We start from the raw sequence: 24,529 nt of genomic DNA on the forward strand, positions 1-24,529 counted from the left end.
GGAATATTACCGGTCATTGATGGTCATCACCAGAGCCCTTTACTCTTTGTTAAATAAAGATTTCTAAGGTGCTAATATTAACATATTTCCTGGCACATAAATGCTTCTTTCTCTTTGAATCTCTTAAAATATGGAACAGTACTATACATGTACTAAATTGAAAATAAGATTGTTAATTGGATAAATAAAACTTTCCAGATATAAAGTACCAGAAACCCTCCTTTTAGTAGCAATTACATTAAAGATAGCAAGGTTGTTTGAAATAAGTTTTATTTCACAGATATAAAACAATTCTGAACATTTACAACTTGTACAAAGACTGGTAGCTTTTATATTTTAAAAAGTGCTATAGTAAGAGAACAGGAAAGAAATGAAGACCATAATAACATTTCAAATTACAGGTTCAGGGAATGGGAAAATGAAGAAAGTATTTTAATCAACTACAAAATCTCAAAACTATAATTTTGATTGAAGGAAAACGAATAATACTGGATCTAAAAACAGTGTGAAATCACACTTTGGTCTGTAAACACACTTAGTCATGTTCCTTCACTCAGAAGTGCAGGCAAAAGGAAAAGTACAGGCAGAGGATGAGATGGTTAGGCAGCATCACCGACTCAATGGACATGACGCTGAGCAAACTCCGGGAGATAATAAAGGACAGGGAAGTCTGGAGTGCTGCAGTCCAGGGGGTGGCAAAGAGTTGGACATGACTTAGCCACTGAACAACAACAATGTACACATAAAAATTATATAAGGTGTCACTAAAACGAACCATTCAAAGGTATAATAAAAAAGAGGTAGGGAACAAAAATGAAAGGATTTATTTTGGGAGCTCTTCAATAATGATACGAGACACCGAATTCCACCCTGTGGAGGCATCTCCTTTCGGGTAATCTGAGCAAGTACCAACCCAGATAGCAATGTCCACCAGGCCAGCACCAATGCCTTCACAGAGTCCTTCCACTGCAAAACAGAGATGAGAGTTACAAACCTCTTTGGAATATAAAGGCAAAAACTTTCAGCTCAATTTTATCATTTTAGCATGCCAGTGATTAAAGCAAGTTAAGGTACAGTAAATTTAAAATGCTAATATTTAATAAGGGTCTTATAAAGATAAGTTCTCATTTTCCTAGCTCATAAGTATTTAAATATATATCCAGGGCTTTCCTGAGAGCTCAGTGGTGAAGAATCTGCCTGCCAATGCAGGAGACACAGGTTCGATCCCTCGTCTGGGAAGATCCCATGTGTCACAGAGCACCTAAGCTCACAAGCTGCAACCAGTGAGCCCATGTGCTGCAACTGAGGCCCATGTCCTGAGAGCCTATGTTCTGTAACAAGAGAAGCCTCCACAATGAGAAGCCCATGCACCATTACTAGAGAAAAGCCCACACAGCAACGAAGACCCAGCATAGCCAAAATAATAAGTAATCTTTAAAAAAAAAAAAAAAAAAAAAGACATATACATATCCATTCTATGGTAAAAGCTCACAGGAAATTGTCTTTGAGGTTTCAGCCATAAAGGTAGAATTTGTTTACTTATGGAGATGACCTAAAACAAAAAAAGTAATTTATTTATGACTAAATAAAGGAAGCCTACATTTATTTTTTTTCTTTTGGCCACACCATGTGGCTTGTGGGATCTTAGCCCTAGCCACTAGGAGTGAAAGGGAACTTCCCTGGTGGTCCAATGGTTAAGAGTCCATCTTGCAATGCAGGGGATGAGGATTCGATCCTTCACTAAGGAACTAAGATCCCACACGCCCCAGGGTAAGTAAACTGCTGCACCGCAGCTACTGAAGCCTGCGTGCTCTGGAGCCCATGCCGTGACTAGAGAGTCTGTGCACCTCAACAAAAGATCTCACATGACACAAAGGAAGATCCTGTGTGCCACAACCAAGACTCAATTCAGCACCCCCCAAAAAATATATATATATAAAAAATTAAATAAAGTTGTATTTTCTTTAAAAAAAAAGATGTTGATGCGATATGTAAGCTTTTTTTTTTTTTTAAAGAAAGACCTTTCCACCTGAAGAAAAGAGCACTGGAAGATGAAAATACAATTCTGATTATAAGCTGAATCAGTAATTTATGTAGCCATTTGGGACAAGTTGTTACACGTGAAGCCTCCATATTGTAATTTTCTATCAGCAGACCAAACTGAAAACACCTTATAAAAGATCAAATTTTAAGTAATTAAAATAATGTCTCATTTTAAGAGTTAAAAAAATAAAGAGAGCCCTTTCCTATATATACTTGATAGTACTAAGTAGAAGAAACAACTTCCATAATGTCAAAAGAAATCCTAGCATTTTATAGTCCCATCATTATACTAGTCCTTCAACCTGGAATCCCGTTTTACATAGAAATTCCTCCACAGTGAAAAAACAAGCTAACTAAATCCTGTTTTTCCTCTGTGTTTTGTTTTTTGCTTTATAAACATGTGCCTTTTCACAAGTCCTCCAGACTTTCACATACTAATATATATATAACCTGCATTCCATCTTATCAAGCCTCTTCTCCAACATTAAAAAAATATTCCCCTTACTGTTCATTTTAATAGGCAAAAGTTATACCCCTCTGATGTCTGTGTCAGGGGAAAAAGGAACCACAGGTTGGCAGATTCTTTAAGAAAACAGGTATTGCCACATAAGTAGGGTGGGGATGATCGCATGTGACTGGATTGTCTTCCTATCTGGTTGAGGTTAGTATATTCAAGCTGAGCCCAGGGATGTAGGCCTGAAACAATCTGCTTCTACCAGCTGTGACATCAGTGAATTGAAGGCAAGTCCCACTGAATCCAGATACCTGTCTCTGGTTCAAGACCCTTTCCAAGTTGGGAGAACTAAGCTGTGCGTGCCCGCAATACCCATGGCCTAGAAATGTGTTCACTTCCCTCCACAGGTCAGACAAGGTTGGGTCTGGCATCATCCTCACACAGGGAGAGTCAAATGGTCACTTTATGGTCTTTAACAAGTAAAATAATGTTTTTTGAACAAACGAACATTTTTTGCTGTAATAAGGTAGTAATAGCTTATTAAGCACCTAAAAGATGTTGAATTAAAGGTTCTTAACCTGTTTTCCGCCTAGATCCAGGTAAGATGATATCCTAAACTCTGATGGGCATATTTAAGGCTTAATGTCATCCTCTGATGTGCAAATATAAGTGTATCCCTTTTCTTTCTCTCAAGAGAGTATCGGTGTGCAAGAAAAGTGAATCACTACTGAGGCAACATTTAATTCATCTTAAGACAAAATCTGTTACGAATAACAAATTACTTCTGACATTTTACCCAGTGATCATACCAAATGAGTTTCTACAACGTGGTTGGTAAATGCTATGTTAAATAATTTATGAAGTGTGTGTAGGTATAGGTGACAGTTCCTGGGCCTGAGGGCTTACATTATAGAAAGATATTAACATAAAAACTTTAAAGATAATATAATAGAAAGTAAGTTACTTATATAAACTGTTTTTTATTTATTTTTATGGATTTCATTTTTTATTAACCTTTTTGGAGCATAGTTGCTTTACAACATATCTTTTGACGTTTATAATTTAATCTTTAAAATGTAAGTATAGTTAAATTACAGTGCTGGGCCAGTCTCTGCAGTACAGCAAAGTGACTCAGTTATACGCATTCTTTTTTTCACATTCTTTTCCATTATGGTTTATCATAAGATACCGAATATAGTTTCCTGTGCTATCCACTAGGAGCTTGTTGTTTGTCCATCCTATATATAATAGTTTACATCTGCTAATCCCACACTCCCAGTCCTTTCCTCCCCCTTGGCAACCAAAAGCCAGTCCTCTATGTTGGCGAGACGCTTTCTGTTTTGTAGATACAGTCATTTGTGCCATGTTTTAGAGTCCACATATTAGAGATATCTGATGGTATTTGTCTTCACTGAGTCTGATAATCTCTAGATGCATTCAACTACTATTTAAACACATACCAACTTTCTAATCAAATTTTAGATTTTATACCACAATTTTTAAAATTTTAGTGACTGCTTCTCAGATGGAAAGCACGTCTTCCTTTACAGCACAGAACTTAGTGAAGACGCTTTTCATTCTGATCAAACCTTGTCTTGGGAGATGAGAGCACGGCTTGGTTTCCATTCACCAGGACACTGATTCTCCTACTCAGGGTACTTCCTTTCCCTGGGCCTTCTCTATGTACAAAGAGAAGAGGTTAAAATATCTTCTTTATGTCTTGAGGATATTGTGTGGATTTGAAGAAGAAAATGGAAGGAATGCCCTTGATTCCTTAGCAATAAATGTGCTATATTAATTTTGGGGACCATCTGGCTTGGGTCCCTAAGAATGCTGAAATATTTCTTCTGATTAGCAGTGAGGGTATCTCTTCTCTTCCCTCTCCATTCTAAAGTATAAGATCAGAGAGAAATTTTTTCAAGAAATCTGGGAAATGAAGCTAGTGATATATACACCTTGTGATTCCCCTAGTACGTGCTGTTAAGGTAGGTCACTCCCACACCTCACCTGCCACACACACACACACACACACACACACACACACACACCACATACACACAACAACGCAAGAAAGCAAAAGAGCTGGCAGCCAAATACTGATAGTGGTGTATCTGAGTGATGACATTAATATTAGGTTGATGCAAAAGTAGTTGTGGTTTTGCATTGTTGAACTTTGCCATTAGATATTGGAATACATTCTTAAATAAATGTGGTTATGTTAGACATCATTTTAATGTGCATTTCTCACTTTATGCGCTTTTGCTAATGACATTCTTCAATTCAGTCGCTTAATCATATCCAACTCTTTGCGACCCCATGGACTGCAGCATGCCAGGCTTTCCTGTTCATCACCAGCTCCTGGAGCTTACTCAAAATTCATGTCCATTGAGCTGGTGATGCCATCCAACCATCTCAACCTTTGTCATCCCCTTCTCCTCCTTCCTTCAAACTTTCCCAGCATCACGGTCTTTTCCAATGAGTCACTTTGCATCAGGTGGCCAAAGTACTGGAGTTGCAGCTTCAGCATCAGTCCTTGTAGTGAATATTCAGGACTGATTTCCTTTAGGATGGACTAGTTGGATCTCCTTGCTGTCCAAGGGATTCTCAAGAGCTTTCTCCAACACCACAGTTCAAAAGCATAAATTATTTAGCACTCAGCTTTCTTTATAGTCCAACTCTCATATCCATAGATGACTACTGAAAAAACCATAGCTTGACTAGACGGAATTTTGTTGGCAAAGTAATGTCTCTGCTTTTTAATATGCTGTCTTAGTCGGTCATAGTTTTTCTTCCAAGGAGCAAGCGTCTTTTAATTTCATGGTTGCAGTCACCATCTGCAGTGATTTTGGAGCCTCCAAAAATAAAGCCTCTCACTGTTTCCCTTGTTTCCTCATCTATTTGCTATGAGGTGATGGGACTGGATGCCATGATCTTAATTTTCTGAATGTAGAGTAATCACTTATTGCTGCCTGCTGCCAAGTCACTTCAGTCGTGTCCGACTCTGTGCGACCCCATGGACTGCAGCCTACCAGGCTTCTCTGTCCATGGGATTCTCCAGGCAAGAACACTGGAGTGGGTTGCCATTTCCTTCTCCAATGCATGAAAGTGGAAAGTGAAAGTGAAGTCACTCAGTCATGTCTGACTCTTAACGACCCCATGGACTTCAGCCCACCAGGCTCCTCCATCCATGGGATTTTCCGGGCAACAGTACTGGCATGGGGTGCCATTGCCTTCTCCAATCACTTATTACTTGTAGTGTATTTTACGTATTTTAGATTATGGAAATGATGTTAGACAAAAATCAAGCTTGAGTGAATTTCTTATTCAAGTTCAAAATGGGTCATAAAGCAGCAGTGACAGCTTGCAATATCAACAATGCATTTGCCCAGGAACTGCTAATGATCATACAGTGCAGTGGTGGTTTAAGAAGTTTTGCAAAGGAGATGAGAGCCTTGAAGATGAGGAGTGCAGTGGCCAGCCATCGGAAGTTGACCATGACCAGCTTTGATGACCCTCTTACAGCTTCCCAAGAAGTTGCCGAGCTCAACTCAATGTCGACCGCTCTACGGTCGTTCGGCATTTGAAGCGAATTGGAAGGGTGAAAAAGGTTGATAAGTGGGTGCCTCATGAACTAACCAAAAATTTAAAACATTGTCACTTTTGAAGTGTCATCTTCTCTTATTCTATGCAACAACGACGAACCATTTCTCAATCAGATTGTGATGTGGGAGGAAAAGTGAATTGTATATGACAACTGGCAATGGCCAGCTCAGTGGTTGGACCAAGAAAAAGCTCCAAAACACTTCACAAAGCCAAACTTGCACTACAGAAAAGGTCATGGTCACTATTTGGTAGTTTGCTGCTGGTCTGACCCACTACAGCTTTCTGAATCCTGGGGAAACCATTACCTCTGAGAAGTATGCTTGATGAAAGTGGAAGTGTTAGTCGCTCAGTCATGTCTGACTCTTTGTGACCCCATGGACTGTAGCCCATCTGGCCCCTCTGTCCATGGAGTTCTCCCGGCAAGAATACTGGAGTGAGTTGCCATGCCTTTCTCCAGGGGATCTTCCCAACCCAGGGATCAAACCTAGGTCTCCTGCATTGCAGACAGATTCTTTACCATTTGAGCCACCTGGGAAGCCCGAGAATTGATGAGATGCACTTAAAACTACAATGCCTGCAGCTGGCACTGGTCAACAGAATGGGCACGGTTCTTCTCCACGACAATGCCTGACTGCACATTGCACAACCGCCACTGCAAAAGTTGAATGAATTGGGCTGCAAAGTTTTGCATCATCTGCCATATTTACCTGACCTCTTGCCAATCTACTACCACTTCTTCAAGCATCTAGAATTTTTGCAGAGTAAACACTTCCACAACCAGAAAGAGGCAAAAAAAAAAAATGCTTTCCAAGAGTTCATCAAATCTCAAAGCACAGATTTTTACACTGAAGGAATAAATAAATTTGTTTCTCATTGGCAAAAATGTGTTGATTATAATGGTCCCTATTTTGATTAATAAAGATGTGTTTGAGCCTAGTTATAATGATGTAAAATTCACGATCCAAAACTGCAATTACGTGTGCACCAACCTAACAGGTAGTTTTTTTCCCCTTCTACTTTTTCCTGGCTTCTAAACTCTATCAATGAACCTTAAAATACAATGAAACAAATCAACCCTCCCCCCAAAAAAAACATAAAAACCCCAACAGTTTTACATTTTTTTTGTTTGTCTGTTTGGTTTTTTTGGTTGTGCCGAGAGGCATATGGGATCTTCCCGACCAAGGATGGAACTTGTGCCCTCTGCATAGGAAGCATGGCATTTTAACCACTGGACCACCAGCGAAGTGCAAGGTTTTTTTTTGTTTGTTTGTTTGTTTTTAACAAAACAGCAGTTCAAGTGAATTTCTTATTCAAGTTCAAAATGGGTCATAAAGCAGCAGTGACAACTTGCAATATCAACAATGCATTTGCCCAGGAACTGCTAATGATCATACAGTGCAGTGGTGGTTTAAGAAGTTTTGCAAAGGAGATGAGAGCCTTGAAGATGAGGAGTGCAGTGGCCAGCCATCGGAAGTTGACCATGACCAGCTTTGATGATCCTCTTACAGCTTCCCAAGAAGTTGCCGAGCTCAACTCAATGTCACCCACTCTATGGTCGTTCGGCATTTGAAGCAAATTGGAAGGGTGAAAAAGGTTGTAAGAAACTAAGTAAAGCCTAAGTAACCACTGGTTTAATTGAATGTCCCTTCTCTCATACCAGTAGAAGCAAGCAGAGAATACAGAAACAATATAGAAAAGTTCTCTCTTACAAATGCAGCAGACTGTACCTACTATTTTAAAGAACAAGGCAGAGAAATCAGCCTCTTTATCAATCTATGCCAGTGGTTCTCAACCTTGGAGGACATTAGGATAACCAGGAGAGACTTGGGAAGTCCCGCCACCTAGGATGCAACCAGACCTATTAAGTCAGACTCTATAGAAGAGTGGTACCCAGGCACGGCGATTTTTCAAAGTTCCCCAACTGAACACAAGGTAGAGACAAGGTTGAAAACCACTGCTCTATGGCAATACTGGCTATTTTACCATTTCATCTAATTCAGTGATTTTCCACCTTGTGATCTTTTTAGAAAAAATACAGCGGCTGGGTTCTAACCATGAGATTCTGATGCAGTTGATCAGAGATGGGATTCAGGTATCCACATATTTTTTAAAAAGAGCTACAGGAAATTCTGAAGTGCAACCAGGGTGGAGAACTATACACAGAAAACCTGTGATGACCTACCATTACAGTGGACTCAAAACTAATCTTTGCTCTCTAAAGATCTCAGGCACGTTGTGCAACGCCACTATTCTACGTACCAGAAGAAGTGCGATGAATATTAATTGTTGAATTCAATTCAGGGCTTCCTTGGTCCAAATAAATTATGGCTTCAATAGGAAGAGGTCCTGAACACTCAGCTCCATTGAACGTGAAATACCAACGCTGACAGCATGCACTTCTGCATTTTAACCGAAGTGAGCCGCTGAACAAAACTCTTAGGGCACTGTTTGAACGCATCTTTGTGAATGTACATTCCTATCACAAACACAGAAATAGGGTTTAATTAGCATTTTCATTTTTAATTTAAAAGATGCTTTCAAACTGTATCGTGAATTTTATTCAACTATTCTTTTCCCCAAAGTACATTTAAAAAGCTCAGCTTTTACAGAGGGAAACCAGTTCTCTGCAAGATGGTAAGAGACACTGATATTAGAAACTCTAAGAAAATTGAATTATGGCTTTCTTAGAATTATTCACTCCATTGAGGGTATCTCTCAGTTTTACAAAAACAGCCACCTTTCAGAATTTTAGACTAAACCAATCTATATATTTACTTTTCTTTTTCTTCCAAAATTATTTCCTATATTTTGGATGCTTTCAGATTACAGCAGTAAACCAAATGGAATCCGTGCCATCATGGAACTTACATTCTAGACTGCTGCTGCTGCTAAGTTGCTTCAGTCGTGTCCGACTCTGTGTGACCCCATAGACAGCAGCCCACCAGGGTCCCCCGTCCCTGGGATTCTCCAGGCAAGAACACTGGAGTGGGTTGCCATTTCCTTCTCCAAGGCATGAAAGTGAAAAGTGAAAGTGAAGTCGCTCAGTTGTGTCTGATTCTTCGCAACCCCATGGACTGCACCCTACCAGGCTCCTCCTTCCATGGGATTTTCCAGGCAAGAGTACTGGAGTGGGGTGCCATTGCCTTCTCCCTTACATTCTAGACTAGCACTGCCCAAATATATTACTCTGACCTGTTTCTTTTCAAGCACCAGAAAACAGTATCAGGAGTAAAGTGCAGGCGGGGTTTTTAGTCTTTAACTCTGTGACACAAAGATAAGACCCAGGGTTTCTTCCTCTAATTGGTCTTTGCAAAATTTGCCTACTGACTCTTGGTGCTACTCACTTTTACTTGCAAAAGGCTCCCAAACCCATTCTGACCACCAAAAGGAAACTGGAAACATATTAATAATTCAGAGTCGATAGGGAAAGTTTTTAATTTTGATGAACTATAAAAAAGCAACCAATCTATAATGTCAAGTGTTTAAAGAAGTAGGCAACACTAACAAAATGCTTTCTAAGAAATCATATATGAAAGTATAACTGGTCATAGTTCCCAAACTATGAAAGCTAAATGGATATTCCATCACACAGAAATCCAATCGAGATCATTTCAAACATTTTTATAAGTAACAGAGCAGATATTAAAGAGCTGAGATGAGGAGCAAGGATAATATACAGGTTGCTACTTAGAACCTGAGCGTTTTTGGGAAATAAAACTTCTTCTATTTGCCTGGTGGTAGTAGTGGTTAATCGGAGAAGGCAATGGCACCCCACTCCAGTACTCTTGTCTGGAAAATCCCATGGACGGAGGAGCCTGGTAGGCTGCAATCCATGGGGTTGCTAAGAGTAGGGCACGACAGAGCGACTTCACTTTCACTTTTCACTTTCATGCCTTGGAGAAAGAAATGGCAACCCACTCCAGTGTTCTTTGCCCGGAGAATCCCAGGGACGGGGGAGCCTGGTGGGCTGCCATCTATGGGGTCGCACAGAGTCGGACACGACTGAAGCGACTTAGCAGCAGCAGCAGCAGTAGTGGTTAATATCAAGGAATAATATATTGTGGATATGGAACCATGTATAGAGTTGGTCAGCAAAAGAAGAAAGAGGCTTGAAATGGCACCAGCTTCAACTCTATGCCATCCAAGGGACTTGCCAGTTACTTTGGAAGCAAACACTGAACAAAGTAATTATTCTCCCTAAATATTGCTGAATAATTTTAAATGATCATTGTAGTACATCTCTGGTCCATTCTACTCCCATCAGGCCAAAGAATTTTAAGCCGAATCTGCTATCCAGATTAAGGACAAATACCACTGGATTTCCCACCTCTAGATAATTCCAATCATGCAGGAATTTCTTGGAGATTTCTTTCCACCTTTATGTCTGGAACCATAGCAGAATTTCTTGAATTAATTTAAATTCACTTTAGGACAAGATTGGAAAGCTACTTACTGTCCAACACAGACAGTTTCCATTAAAAAAAAAAAAAAAGAGTAAGTTATTTTAAGTGTTCTTAGGGTTGAAATAATTCAGTGACATATTTGTCTTAGAAATACTTTTATACAATTAATTCTGAAGTTATCAATTTTTTCATTAATTCTAAGTTGAAAGTGACATGGTACCCATTCCTTAATATTTTTTGTCTTTTAGGAAAAATAAAATAAAATCTCACCTAAAATGATCACTCAACTATGAAAACCTTTAAGTTTTATTTCAACTTTAAAATAATTCAGACTAGACTTACAGCAATTTTTCCAAGATCTATGCCATAATTCAGGGAACTCCATGAACACTGCTTGTAGTTAGGCGTCCAGGACTCCTCGAAGACTTCCCTCAGGCATTCCCCCTTCTCTCCTTTGAATCCATCTCGACCTGGGATCCCAGGGGTACCAGGGATGCCATTGGCCCCGGGGCTCCCGTCTCGCCCAGGCACCCCCGCAGGCCCTTGTAAGCATACGCCATTGTACTGCAGCAGAAAAGAGAAAGGGGGAAAATCTCTCACCACCTAAGATTCAAAGACTCAGTCTGATTAGAACCGCACTTATTTTGAGCCCTAGGAGTCAAGAATCCCTTCAACGGGAACCAGTTGCCGGTGTTCCAGATAAGTCAATGTGTGTGTGTGTGTGTGTGTGTGTGTGTGTGTATATATATATATATATATATATATATATGTGGTTTTAGTTCCCTGACCAGGGATCAAACCTGCACCTGTAGCATTGGAAGCTCAGAGTCTTAACCATAGGACCACCAGGGAAGTCCCATATACATAAAGAACTGATTTTTAAAGGTATTCCTAAAATTATGGAATTTCTTTCCTATTCTTTTTTTTTTTTTTTTTGCACAGACTTTACACACACACACACACACAATCAAACAAAAAGAAGAGAAAATGTTTTCATTTGTCTGCTTTGCCCTACTGCTCATTGTCATTGTTGTTTTAGTCGCTAAGTCGTGGCCAACTGTTTTGTGACCCCATGGACTGTACCCCACCAGGCCATGGGATTTCCCAGGCAAGAATACTGGATCGGGTTACCATTTCCTTCTCCAACTGCTCATAAAAAGTATACATAATTTTTAAATGGCTGTATTCCAAAGTGAGCATAATTTGATATAACGCTTATTCTTCTAACCCTATATATTGTAAAGGGACTTAGATTTCAGAACTACAGTTTTATGTAAACATTGCACTAGTTTGGGATTGCTATTTCTATTTGTTCTATCATAATGAAAATCTTTATCTACATAGCTTTATTCTTTTTTGGAATTATTTCCCTAAGATAAATTCTTAGAGATATAATTATAAAATAATATCTTAACTCAATATTTATTTCATACTGGCAATGTCTCTAAGCTGGATAAGCAAACCTTTTCCTCCTCTTATTTTCATGTGGAGGAAGTGTCACTAGGGGAACACTTCTGGCCTCCAAATCCACCTAGCCCACCCTGCCAAGGAGTAGGGGTAAATGACTTCATTGCAAGTGTCCATTAGTCTTTAGAGGGGAACAGTAATCTATCAAAAAAATTTTTTGGTAACTTGATTTATTTATGTAGGTTGTGTTGGGATCTTCATTGCTGTGCAAGCTCTTCTCTAGTTGCAGCGAGTGGGGACTACTCTTTAGTTAAGGCGCCCAGGTTTCTCGTTGCAGTGGCTTCTCTTGTTGCGGAGCACCGGCTCTAGGTGCACAGGCTTCAGTATGTGTGGCTCATAGGCTCAGTAGTTGTGGTTTCCAGGCTCTGGAGCACAGACTCAACAGTTGTGCACAGGCTTAGTTGCTCTGCGGCATATGGGATCTTCTCTGATCAGGGAACGAACCTGTGTCTCCTGCATTGGCAGGCGGATTCTTTACCACTGAGCCACCAGGGAAGCCCCTATCAAACTCTTCAGTGCTATGATTCTCTCTCTTTCTCTTGGGGAGTGGTGCAGTAATATGATGTAGAGGTTAAGCGATGGATTCTAGAGTCATATTCTCTGGATTTTAATCTTGGCTCTACCACTTATAAGCTATATGAGATAGGACAAATCATTCAACACTTTAATGCCTGTTTCCTTATCTAAAATGCAGGGGAAAACAATAAAGACTCTTACCTTGTAGGAGATTTAAGTGAGATGATACATAAAATGTGCTGGAGCAGTGCCTGGCACACACTAAATATTGTATTTTGCAGCCATGATTTTTCTTATTATTCCCCCAAGACTGTGTGAGGCAGTTGCCCAGGGCACCAGACCTGGGGAACAGAGCATTAGCAAACTTGCCAGCTAACACACATAAGCCATAAGCCACACACAGCAAAACAGTTGCATCAGTGGTAAAACTGCATCTCCATCTGCCTAATTCCCATACCTATCCCTGAATTGGTCCATTTATTAGACCCTTCAAGCCCCAAACCCAATTTATTTAAAATTTTACTTTAACAATCCCTATTTGTATAAATGATCTGATACTATCATTCTGTATAAATCTATTGTCCAGTGAGAACAACAACAAAAAAATCAATATTCCTTACATATTAAAATAACTTCAAATCTTATTTTTGAATTTTAGCACCTAGGATTAGATATGGTCATATTATAAAATTCAGGCATTTCCCTGGTGGTCCAGTGGCTAAGACTCCGAGCTTGCAATGCAGGGGACCTGGGTTTGATTCCTGGTCAGAGAACTAGATCCCATATGCCGAAACGAAAGATCTCATATGCCAAAACAAAGATGGAAGATCCCGTACGTGGCAACTAAGACCCAGTGCAGCCAAATAAATAAACATGTTTTTAAAAAGTCAGTAATGATACTACCTGGAAAAGGTCCTTATTATCTAATGTTTGCTGGTCAATCTCCTCACGTCACCAATTTGAATTTTACTTTGCTAAATGATTTTTGTGACTTCAACTACTGATATTTTCCTGACTTTAGGGAAAAAAAAAAGGAGACATTCCTATGTATTTACTGCCAGAGAAATAAGAAATGTATTTAACAAAATTGCAAAAGTATCTGAAGACATGCCAAAGTACAAAACATTATAGTTTGGTTTATTTTATGCTTAATTTTCATTTTTTTCATAGATATACATTAATCTTATTTTGTAGATATGCTTTAATTTTCATTTAGTAGACATGTTACTTTCAGTAGCAGATATATGCAATATTCAGACACAGATTTCAGGTGGGAAGGGAGAAATAATAACATTTCTGGTATTTAAAAAAAATTTTTTTCACTATTATTTCCCTGAGAGGAAGATGTTACACATCTTATTTTTCTATATATAAATTCTCAACGGGGAACAAAATTGGATACCTGGATAACAGAGGCTACCTGGCAATGTCTGAAGACGTTTTTGGTTGTCAGGACTTGGGAAGGAGGGATTGCCTGGCACTTGGTAGATGGTAGTGAAAGTCGCGCAGTTGTGTCAGACTCTTTTCGACCCCATGAACTATACAGTCCATGGAATTCTCCAGGCCAGAATACTTGAGTGGGTGGCCTTTCCCTTCGCCAAGGGATCTTCCCAACCCAGGGATCGAACCTAGGTCTCCTGCAATGCAGGAGGATTCTTTACCAGCTGAGCCACCAGGGAACCTCAAGAATAGCGGTGTGGGTAGCCTATCCCTTCTCCGGGGGATCTTCCTGACCCAGGAATCGAACCGGGTTCTCCTGCATTGCAGGCGGATTCTTTACCAACTGAGCTTTCAGGGAAGCCCCAGATGGTAGGGATGTTGCTAAGCATGCCAGATGCACAGCACTGTCCCCACAACAAAGAATCACCTGATTCCAAAAGTCAACTGTGCTATGGTTGAGAATTTTTATTCACCTTTTTTATCTAAAAAACTGCATTGAGAGACCGCATAATTTTACTGAATTCGGTTCCACAGGTATTAATCTGTCTTCTTTCATTTTGAAATGCTAACCCAGCACATGATCGGTACCAGGCAGGGCTTCCTCTAAGGTCTGCGGAATGAACCCCTGTTTCTTTCACTGGCCACCAGGGGGCAGAGCTTGCTGGACGCTTGAAAGGAAGGCTTTGAAAGACCCTGTACAAAGAAGCTGCTTTATAGAATCTGTTGAAACCTTAATGACTGCGAGGATTCTTTTCCCCCAGCAAAACCAAATCCAATCTACAGGATGCACCTGAGCCTGGCTGCACAATAAACTTTTCCAAGTCGGGCTAGAGTTGTGGGAAACCTCAGGTTCTGTAAATCCTTGGAGGGAAAGGAAAAAAAATTGCTGGCTTTATGGGGAAAAAGGGTATTTTGTGTATCATAACTACAGACTCGTAAAATGCAGACTGCACATGAACCACATTCATTTGGTACAGTTTAAAACAATTTAGACACTCAAAATAGAACTATAGCCCTGAACACATAGTCTGCTTTGTGGAGGAAAATTACATAGTACATCACCAAAAAGTGCAGTGTGGAAGGGCAGGAATTTTTTTCCTGAGCTTTTGAATCTGGCATAGAACTAGCTGCCAGGGAGCTTGGTTTATTAGCTCAGTTTACAATGGCAACTTAAAAAATTCAAAACAGTTTGTTTTTATTTTAAAATTAAAAAAAAATGCCCCTTTTATGTCCTGCAATGATTGTATAACCCATATTGGCTCAATGACTGAAGTTTATTATATGCCAAGGAATGTGATCGTTTTGAAAGGATCCTTCTTGCTACAAGGGCAGAAAACCACTCTGCCCTCCAATGGGTTTGCTGACTTTTAGAAGGAAAGAGCTTTAAGCAAACAGACCTGCCCATAGATTAGCCCCTCAGAAATCACTTGGGTGACTTCCCTGGCAGTCCAGTGGTTAAGATTCCCCACTTCCAGTGCAGGGCACATGAGTTCATCTTTGGTCAGGGAACTAGGATACTGCATGCCATGGGGGCCACCAAAGAAAGAAAGAACTTGGGCTATTTATTGCTCTCCTGGAAACTGTCTGATCCCTCCGTTCAGTTGTCATGCTCCTACCTGTGGGCACCTGAAGACCCAGCTTGTCTGGAAAGACTGACTGACCATCTGCCTAAATACAACAACGAAATGGGTCCTTGGAGGGCTAGTGCTGGGCCCCTTCATTTTCTCTTCTGATCAGAAACCCTCTGAGCTATTTCTGGCCCAGCTGTGACAAAGTAAACTGCAGCACATACTCCCTAGGAAGTTGACCGAACATGACTCACTATCATCAAGTTACAAAGAGTTGGACCGATACTGGGTGAGGGTTGTTATTCTATCCCGCTGGCAGACGTGGCCACCAGCCCCAACAAAGGACACGTTGCAAGTCCCTGGCCCAGGCCCACCCAGGGGATTAGAGAGTCCAAGGTCTCGCTGACAGCTCCTTGGCCTACGTTCTAACCTCCCAGCTCCTTATTCTACTCTCATTGTAGCCCAAACCCTCTCTCCCTAGGGGCGGGGGCCGAGGGGGGGCGGCGCAGAGGTCAGAAATTATTGGGCGACTCCTTGTACTCCCGGCGTCCCACCCAACCCACGGCGCATCCGAGGTCCACGATGGCCCTCTCAGATCAGTCTCCCTTGCGAGTTCCAGGACTCCACCATCCGCAGAGCCCAGGTCCTTTCTTACCCGCAGACTCAGACAAAGCGGGACCCCCCCAGGGGCACGCAAGACCCCCACCCCCTTCCCTGGCCCTGCTCCGCGGCTCTGTCCCCTACACCCGACTCACCAGGTCCACCACCTCCCTCTGCCGGAGCAGAGCCTTTTGCTTCCCTTTGGGGGTGTCGGAGGCGCTCGACGGCGCCCGCAGCTGCAGCAGCAGGAGCAGCAGGAGGCCGAGGAGCCGCCGCGGGGAGGCGGCGGGGCCCTGGGGGCGCATGGCGCACGGCGGCCCCGGGACGCTCGGAGCTGGAGAGGAGAGACCCGGGAGCCCGGACGACGTGATCACAGTCTGGCCCCGCCGCGCTCCGAGGCCACCACCGCCGGTTGCATGAATGCGCCTTTCACTCGCACGCTTCCCTCTTTTCCCCCTCTCCCTCCCGCCCCTCCGGACACCAGAGTTTCCATCCAGTAATAGGTCGGAGCCCCCACCCCGATCCCGAAGTGGGGCGGGCCGACAGCCGAGCCCGCCCAGTCCTGCGGCCGCCCAGCCCGCCGGGACCCTCGCGGGGCTGTGCAGACCGCGTGGATCGGTGGCCGGCGGAGCCGGGGGAGGTGGGGCGGGGGGGTGGGGAGGGCGGTGTTGCCGAGGTCAGCGAACCACACAGGTGGAGGCTTTGAGGACAGCGTGGAGATGGCACGGCTTAACTGAACACTGTAGAGACATTGGGTCCAGGAACACCTGGATCAAACCCCGGCACCATGGACAAGTTCTTTTTTAGGAGATGACATTTGGGGGCGGGGTGGAGGGGATAAGGGAGATGAGAAGGAATCATAGGTATCATCGGATTCAAAGCATTGATCCTACTACCTCTGAATACATCATCCCAGGGACCCATGACTCAAAACTTAAGAACCCCTGCTTCATAATGAGTGATAAAACTTGCAAAACTCCAGGAACCAAATAGTCTTTCACACACACACTCTGTCCTCTTGGCAAGCCTGTGGAAATGGAAAGACTCTGATGCTGGGAAAGATTGAAGGCAGGAGAAGAGGGCGACAGGAGATGAGATGGTCAGATGGCATCACTGATTCAACGGACATGAACTTGGGCAAGCTCAGGGAAATGGTGAGGGACAGAGAAGCCTGGCGTGCTGCAGTCCTTGAGGTCACGAAGAGTTGGACACAACTTGGCAACAGAACAACAACTGCTTGCCCCATTCACAGATGAGAAAACTGAGGTTCAGGAGGCTAAGCAACATTCAGTGGTAGAAGTCACTCTTGACTTCGCATTGATAATTATCTTTTTCTAACCTCTTCTGTCCTCTGTGCATTCTGGAAGAAAGCATCCTCAGATACCCTGGTCACCCACCAGCTAGGGTCAGGCTGGAGTATGAGCAACTTTCCTCACCTCTGGCTGGAGTTAGGCAGGACAGAAGTGTTGCTATACCAATAATCGCAATGTGGAAGTTTCCAACAGAATGGTGATGCTACTGAGGTCAGATTCAGCAGCAGGTTCTCTTTACATACCCAGCCAGATTCTGGGAACTTACGGTGGGCTCAACAGATGGATATTAATGAGAAGGAACAGTCTAGCAGAGGAGCAGTTCAGGGCAGTTCTAGGATTGCTCATCGGGCCAGTGACTAATCTCAGGTAAGTTCCATTCCTGTTTGTCAGAAGAAGCAAACATCCAAATGGGTTCTAAAGCCAGGACTGGCTGCCTGTGTGGGGCCCAGTACAAACTGAAAATGCAGGGCCCTTTGTTAAAAAATTATTAAGAATTTCAAGATAGTGGTAACAGAGCAATCCACTAGGCATGGGATCCTTCTCAGTGCAGCCACATGGGTTGTTTACCCATGAAACCAGCCCTGTGTAAAGGTGATGCCCTTATGTAGCCAAACCAGGGTGGTGGCAGCAGTCCACAGGCTGCAGAGAGAGGTGGGCAACACCAGAGAATCTATCTTCTATTCAAGCACAGTTCTTGCTGCTGTTACTACCACCCAGTGACTTCAGATGGCCCCTCTCTGTGTAAATTTGAGGTCAAGATTGGGGTTTCAGCAATTAGCTAATACTGTATTAACATCCATGCATTTTTTTTCTAAAGATTTTTTTGGGATGTGAATCATTTTTAAAGTCTTTATTGAACTTCCTACAATATTGCTTCTATTTTATGTTTTGGTTTTTTTGGCCATGAGGCATGTGGATCTTAGCTTCTTGACTAGGGACCAAACCCACACCCCTTGCATTGGAAGGCGAAGTCGTAACCGCTGGACCACCAGGGAAGTCCCAACATCTATGCTTTTTTAATCTACACATAGCTAATTAAGTTACACTGTAAGACAAGTAAACCAGATATCATTGTCTATTTTTCAAAGATAATCTATAATAATGTGTAAGTGCTTTACAGCTCTCACATATCTGATCTCCCAGACCCTATAACTCCATGGGTTTGCAAAGTCTTTTATCTTGCTACCTCTGAAATTTGAGTTTTCTTGGTTTAAAACTTAGGCCCATTCTAACTAAATAGGTTTTAGCTACAGTTGGGGATTCTGGATTAGTTCAGAGTCCTAGGTGCTATTTCCAGAGTGATCCTTCCCAAAGATTTCCAAATGTCTACATATTTTCTGTTCAGATATTTTTCTTTTGAACTATTAATGCATTTCTTATCTGTCATAAAAACTCCTTTAAGAGTGACATCTTTAAAATGTTTAATCTTCCCATTTAGAGACATAATATAGCTCCCTGTTTTTCCAAATCCTCATTTATGCATAGGTAAAATTTTTCTTTATATAGGTCTTATATATTCCTCATTCTGGCTGTTATGTATTTTGCTGCTGTTGCAAAGGGAATCTACACCTCCTTACTGATTATATTATTGTTACATTACCGTGTAACAAATTGCCACAATCTTAGTGACTTAACATGAATTTTATTACCTCCCATTTTTGTGGGTCAGGAGTCCAGCACAAGTTAGCATCGTGCAAAGCTGAAGTCATCATGCAAAGCTGAAGTCATCATACAAAGCTGAAGTCAAGGTGTCAGCTGAGTGAGTCCTTATCTGGAAGCTTGGCTGGGGAGAGATACACATCCAAGCTTCCTTAAGTTGTTGGCAGAATTTATTTCCTTGTGGTTATAGGACTGAGGTCCCTGCTTCCTTGTTGTCTGCCATCTGGGGATCATTCGCAGCTTCTAGAGACCACTGTCAGGTCTATGCCATATGGCCCCTTTCACAGATCCTCTCTCACACTTTGAATCTCTGACTTCAGGAAGGGTACAGTCTTTTTTAAGGGCTCACACAATTAAGTCATACTTGCCTAGGATACTCTCCCTTTTGAGTAAGTCAAAGTAAAATGATTAGAGAATTTAATTCCACCTGCAAAATTCCTTCTGCCATATAAGGTAACAAGGGAGTGAAATCCATCATATTCCCAGTTTAGCTCATACTCAAGGAGAGGGGATTATATACCATAGGACAGAAATCTTAGTGGTCATTTCAGATTTCTCTCTACCACGTGTATCAACTGGCTATAGCTGGCAGCTTTTGATTTTTATCACTTGCCTCCTTATGCTACCAAAAGCAAGTTCTTGTGCCTGATGCACAGTGAGGCCAGACAATACTGAAATGTGGAGTTTGGAGAGAAGAAAGGTTTATTGTAGGGCTAAGCAAGGAGAAGGCAATGGCAACCCACTCCAGTACTCTTGCCTGGAAACTCCCATGGACGGAGGAGCCTGGTAGGCTGCAGTCCATGGGGTCGCTAAGAGTCGGACACGACTGAGCGACTTCACTTTCAATTTTCACTTTCATGAATTGGAGAAGGAAATGGCAACCCACTCCAGTGTTCTTGCCTGGAGAATCCCAGGGACGGGGGACCCTGGTGGGCTGCCGTCTATGGGATCACACAGAGTCGGACACGACTGATGCGGCTTAGCAGCAGCAGCAGCAGCAGCAGCAAGCAAGGAGAAAGGTAGCTCCCCCAACCTCCCTGAACTCCCTGAAGGGTTTCAGCAAAGCCTTTATAAAGGCCAGGTGAGGAGGGGCTTTCCAGGATATGTGGTCAGCTCATGCACAATTCTCTGATTGGTTGATGTTTAGGTAACAGAGTGGTTTACAAACATTATCAGTTCTTAGGGGCCAGTAGGTCTGGGGCTATGTACTTGTGATCATCAAGTAGTTAATTTCTTCTATTTGGTGGTGGTTTTTAGCATCTGAAAAACTCTGGAAATATGCATCAGATATTATTATCTGGGTACTTCAGAGAGGAGCTACAGCAGAGGATATGGGGGAAGGGCCCACCTAGGGAAAGCCCAATAGGGTCCTGTTCAGTTGCACTTATAGAAAGCAACCAGCCTGGTGGATGGCAAGGTCAGAAAGTGTGGGGAGCGAGCTCCGCCCGTGGCAAAGGTCATGAGGAATGAGGCTTGACATACGCAAAGGCGGGATCAAGCCTCAGGAGTCTCCCTGGAAATTCTCGAGCAATCTACCCCCAAAACCAGAGTCTGCCTACTTTCTGCTTTGTGCTTTCACCTACACCTCTGACTTTACGGGGGCTGTCCCCCACTACCTCTCTGAAAAAAGAGTTAGCTTACAGCTCCAGTTAATAATTCCTGGGTGTGACAGTGTTTAACCTACAAACTCCTTTGGAAATCCTCTAGCCTGCCTGAATAGGTTTTTCCGGCCACACGTGATTGTTCAGAGCCTCCCAACTGTGAGAGGCAGGAGATGTTCTAAACTGTCTAAACACAGATTCTTTTGAGTAGTTAAAAGATTGATTAGAAATTGTATTGGTGAAGGGATTTTCACTTGTTGGGCCAATGTTTGCTGCTAAGTTTCCATATCCCTTACCTGCTGTGTCCCTGGCAGTGTATTGATTAATATAATTGGTGTAAGTAGTAGCTTTAATGTTTGTAACCTGGGACCCTTGAGTTAATTCTTTTTCTTGTTATAGCCCACCACACCTTTGCTCTGTAGGAATGCAACTTTATCTAATGCTTTTGAAGGGTGGCTCCTGACCAATCACCTTTAGAGAAAAATAAGTTTTCTGAAGAAAAGGTCTTAAAATGTTAACAGGCCTCCGGGCCAGAAGATGATGCAAATCACCTAAGCTTTTGCATATGATAAGTTTGCAGGAAGAAAGCCTGGTTTGCTGCAAGACTCTACCCCTTCCCCCATTATCCTCTATGCATAACTTAAGGTATAAAAACTACTTTGAAAAATAAAGTGCGGGCCTTGTTCACCGAAACTTGGTCTCACCATGTCGTTCTTTCTCTTACCTTCTGGCTGAATTATTCAGCCTCTTTTCTCCACTGAATTTCCTCACTGAGCTATCCTTATTTCAGCCTCTTTTCTCCACTGAATTTCTTCACTGAGCTATCCTCATTCTATTACCCTTTATATCCTTAATTAACGTTTAATTAAGCAGTTGTTTCCTGATCCTCGCCGACGCCATCCCCGCTTCGAATACCCTGGATCAGCCGGGGCTGGTCCCCGGCAAGAAAGGCCAGTGAAAGTATTCCAGGGACTTCGCTGCTCCACCAGTGGCTGGGACTTTCCTTCCAATGCAGGGGTGAGGGTTCAGTCCCTGGTCAGGGGAACTGGTATCCCACATGCCTCATGGCCAAAAAACCAAAACAAAAAACAGAAGCAATGTCACAACAATGTCAAAAAAGACTTTAAAAATGGTCCACATCAAAAAAATCTTAAAAAAAAAAATTAGTCTAATTACATTAGAGGTTGGAGTCAGCCAACAGAGTTCTGTATTTCTTTTGTAGGAAAACAAATACAGGCAATTCTCAGCTTGTAAACTGGTTAAGCATTCACATATCTCTCCATCACCCTTTGCATGCCAGGTGTATCTTTGACGCATCAGTTGATGATAAGCATTTCAAAGTATCACATGATCACTCCCTGCCAGTCAAATTTTTCATTTCAGCAGCATTTCTATCTTTGTAACATTATTTGTGCAATTATTTTACTTTTTTGTTTTTGTATTTTCTTCTAAAGAGCAGAAAAAAAGAAAAGTAGTGATATTAATAAAGTGCTCATAAACAGTATAGTCGAAATAAATATAGAAATAAATGGTCTAAACGTGCCAATTTTTTAGAATCAATGGGACATTTACTGGAATTGAGGTAGAAGAACTTAGTTATCAGTCAAGGTCTAGACAAGATAGCATAAACCATACCAGATATTTCAACCAGAGGAGGTTTAATACAGGAGATTGGTCACCTACATGTTGGAAAGCCAGGCCTTGGAGGTAAACCAGACTGAAGGAAGCAGCTACCACCCCTAGGGCTGGAATGCAAAACAGGAGTCTCTGGGGGAGGTCCTAGAAGCTAGAGCTTGGGGGAAGTGGCAACCCTATCTCAGGGGTACGTCACTGGTTCTTAGACTTCTGGTTGGATAGTATTTGGACCACCAAGGAGGTCATGGGTAACTAACTGGTGCTTGTACCTCTGAGGGAGTGTAGCATGGTCAAGGGAAGCTGGAGGCAGAACTGTAACTATCCTCTGCTGAGTTCCTTACTAGGTACTTTTACCTGGTACTTACAAGGTGCTCAATACACTTTAGCTATTATCTTTCTTTAAACATTCGCCTGCAGTTTATTTTGGTTTTTCTAAATAGACAATCACATCTGTAAACAGTAGGATTTTTGTTTCAGCCCCAATCCCCAATTCCTTACAACTTTTTGTTCCTACATATTGACTAGAACTGCCATTGTTGTTGTTTAGCCATTAAGTCGTGTCCAACCCCTGCCAGTCTTCTGTGTCCATGGGATTTCCCAGGCAAGAATACTGGAGCGGGTTGCCATTTCCTTCTCCCGCATTAGCTGTTATTATCTTATTATAAAAGTAGGAGATTTGGGGGCTTCCCTGGTAGTTGAGTGGTTAAGAATCTGCCTTGCAGTTCAAGAGACACGGGTTCAGTCTCTGGTCCGGGAGGATCCCATGTGCTGCAGAGCAACTAAGCCAGCGTGCCACAACCACTGAGCCAGTGCTTTAGGGCTCGTGAGCCGCACCTACTGAAGCCTGCGGGCTCAACAGCTGAAGCTAGCGTGCCTAGAGCCCATGCTGCCCAACAAGAGAAGCCACCGCCGTAAGAAGCCCACGCACTCACACCAGAGAAAGCCTGAATGCAGCAAGGAAGACCCAGCGCGACCAAAAAATAAATAGAATACCTAAATCTTTTTTTAAAAAGGAGATTCTGTATAAAATTAAAGGAAACCATGATTTAATAGATTACACAACCCACAAAACAGTTCTACCACTCAGGATCCAATTAGGAAACAGAAACCACTCTCGGTATTTGAAAGAAAAGGAATTTAATGTAGGAAACTGACCACAAAGTCTAGAAGCTCAACAGGGGACAGTGAAGCAAGCCCAAACTGGCCATAGCTGTAAGCTGCTACCACCCCTAAGCTGGAGAGACGTAGGTGCCCGGTCAAAGCTGGAATTATACTGGGCTTGTCCATTGGAAGCTCGAGCCAAGAAAGAGACAAAGCCAGTACCAGAGAGGAAAGATGATCAGTACCTGGCTTCTCCCCTCTTGCCATCCTCCAGTCTCTGATGGACTAAATGCAGCTAGAGGGGAAAAGAAAGGAAGGAAGGAAGAAAAAGAGAGAAAGGTAGGGAAGGAAGGAAGGGATAAGGAAGGAAGAAAGAGAAATTTATCGATAAGCAGTGATATCAATGCTATCTGGGAAGCAGAGAGGAGCCTGGAAACATCCTGCAGAGGCCACCTTCCTGGGATACAGATCAGGGCAGGGGAAGGTGGTACAGAGGGCAAACAGCAGTGATGTCTTGAAACAGGGGCTAAATTCCTCCCTCCACTGGCTCAAGTTCGCATGTGCAAACACAGCAAAAAATCCAGCAGTGCAGTGGCTTCATCTGCATTCCTAAATCCCTCGATTACCAAACTGTTCAGATCAGTATTAAATGGTTAATCTACCCACATCTTGCACTGATAGACATTAAATACACACTTCCTTTACCAGCTCATGAGTGACTGGAATTTTTATAGTTTTAAAAGAATAAAAGTTGATGGAAAATTATAGAACCTAAAAGTCACTGATGAAAGAGGAGTAAGAGTCCCTTGCCTGCGATCATGGCAAGTACATTTTACATGCATCCTGTTTTATTTGTGCAAATGTGTGTAACAAGTTGACTCATTGGAAAAGACTCTGATGCTGGGAGGGATTGTGGGCAGGAGGAGAAGGGGATGACAGAGGATGAGATGGCTGGATGGCATCACTGACTCAATGGACGTGAGTCTGAGTGAACTCTGGGAGTTGGTGATGGACAGGGAGGCCTGGCGTGCTGCGATTCATGGGGTCGCAAAGAGTCGGACACGACTGAGTGACTGAACTGAAATGAACTGAACTGATATAACTAGAAGCTGGCATCCTTTGCACT

General features: G+C 42.4%; 1 protein-coding gene across 1 annotated transcript; it reads right to left on the reverse strand.

Annotated features, from left to right (window-relative positions):
• Positions 1-253: 253 nt before the first annotated feature.
• On the reverse strand, positions 254-16,559 carry CTHRC1 (collagen triple helix repeat containing 1). The gene is made up of 4 exons (XM_019974122.2): positions 16,250-16,559; positions 10,846-11,067; positions 8,360-8,576; positions 254-966 (listed from the first exon to the last, which is right to left on the reverse strand). The coding sequence occupies exons 1-4, from the start codon at positions 16,397-16,399 to the stop codon at positions 824-826; spliced, it is 732 nt and encodes a 243-aa protein (XP_019829681.2). The 5' UTR covers positions 16,400-16,559; the 3' UTR covers positions 254-823.
• Between the last annotated feature and the right edge of the window lie 7,970 nt (positions 16,560-24,529).

Source organism: Bos indicus, chromosome 14, assembly GCF_029378745.1.
Source record: "Bos indicus isolate NIAB-ARS_2022 breed Sahiwal x Tharparkar chromosome 14, NIAB-ARS_B.indTharparkar_mat_pri_1.0, whole genome shotgun sequence".
NCBI lineage: Eukaryota > Metazoa > Chordata > Mammalia > Artiodactyla > Bovidae > Bos > Bos indicus.

What these genes read in the sequence shown, in the direction of transcription:
- CTHRC1 (XM_019974122.2), bottom strand. Translation starts at nt 16,399, where the DNA reads ATGCGCCCCCAGGGCCCCGCCGCCTCCCCGCGGCGGCTCCTCGGCCTC. An exon ending in TAGATCTTGGAAAAATTGCT is followed by an intron (nt 8,577 to 10,845) that starts GTAAGTCTAGTC and finishes TGTTTGTGATAG; the next exon opens with GAATGTACATTCACAAAGAT. An exon ending in TATTCATCGCACTTCTTCTG is followed by an intron (nt 967 to 8,359) that starts GTACGTAGAATA and finishes TCTGTTTTGCAG; the next exon opens with TGGAAGGACTCTGTGAAGGC.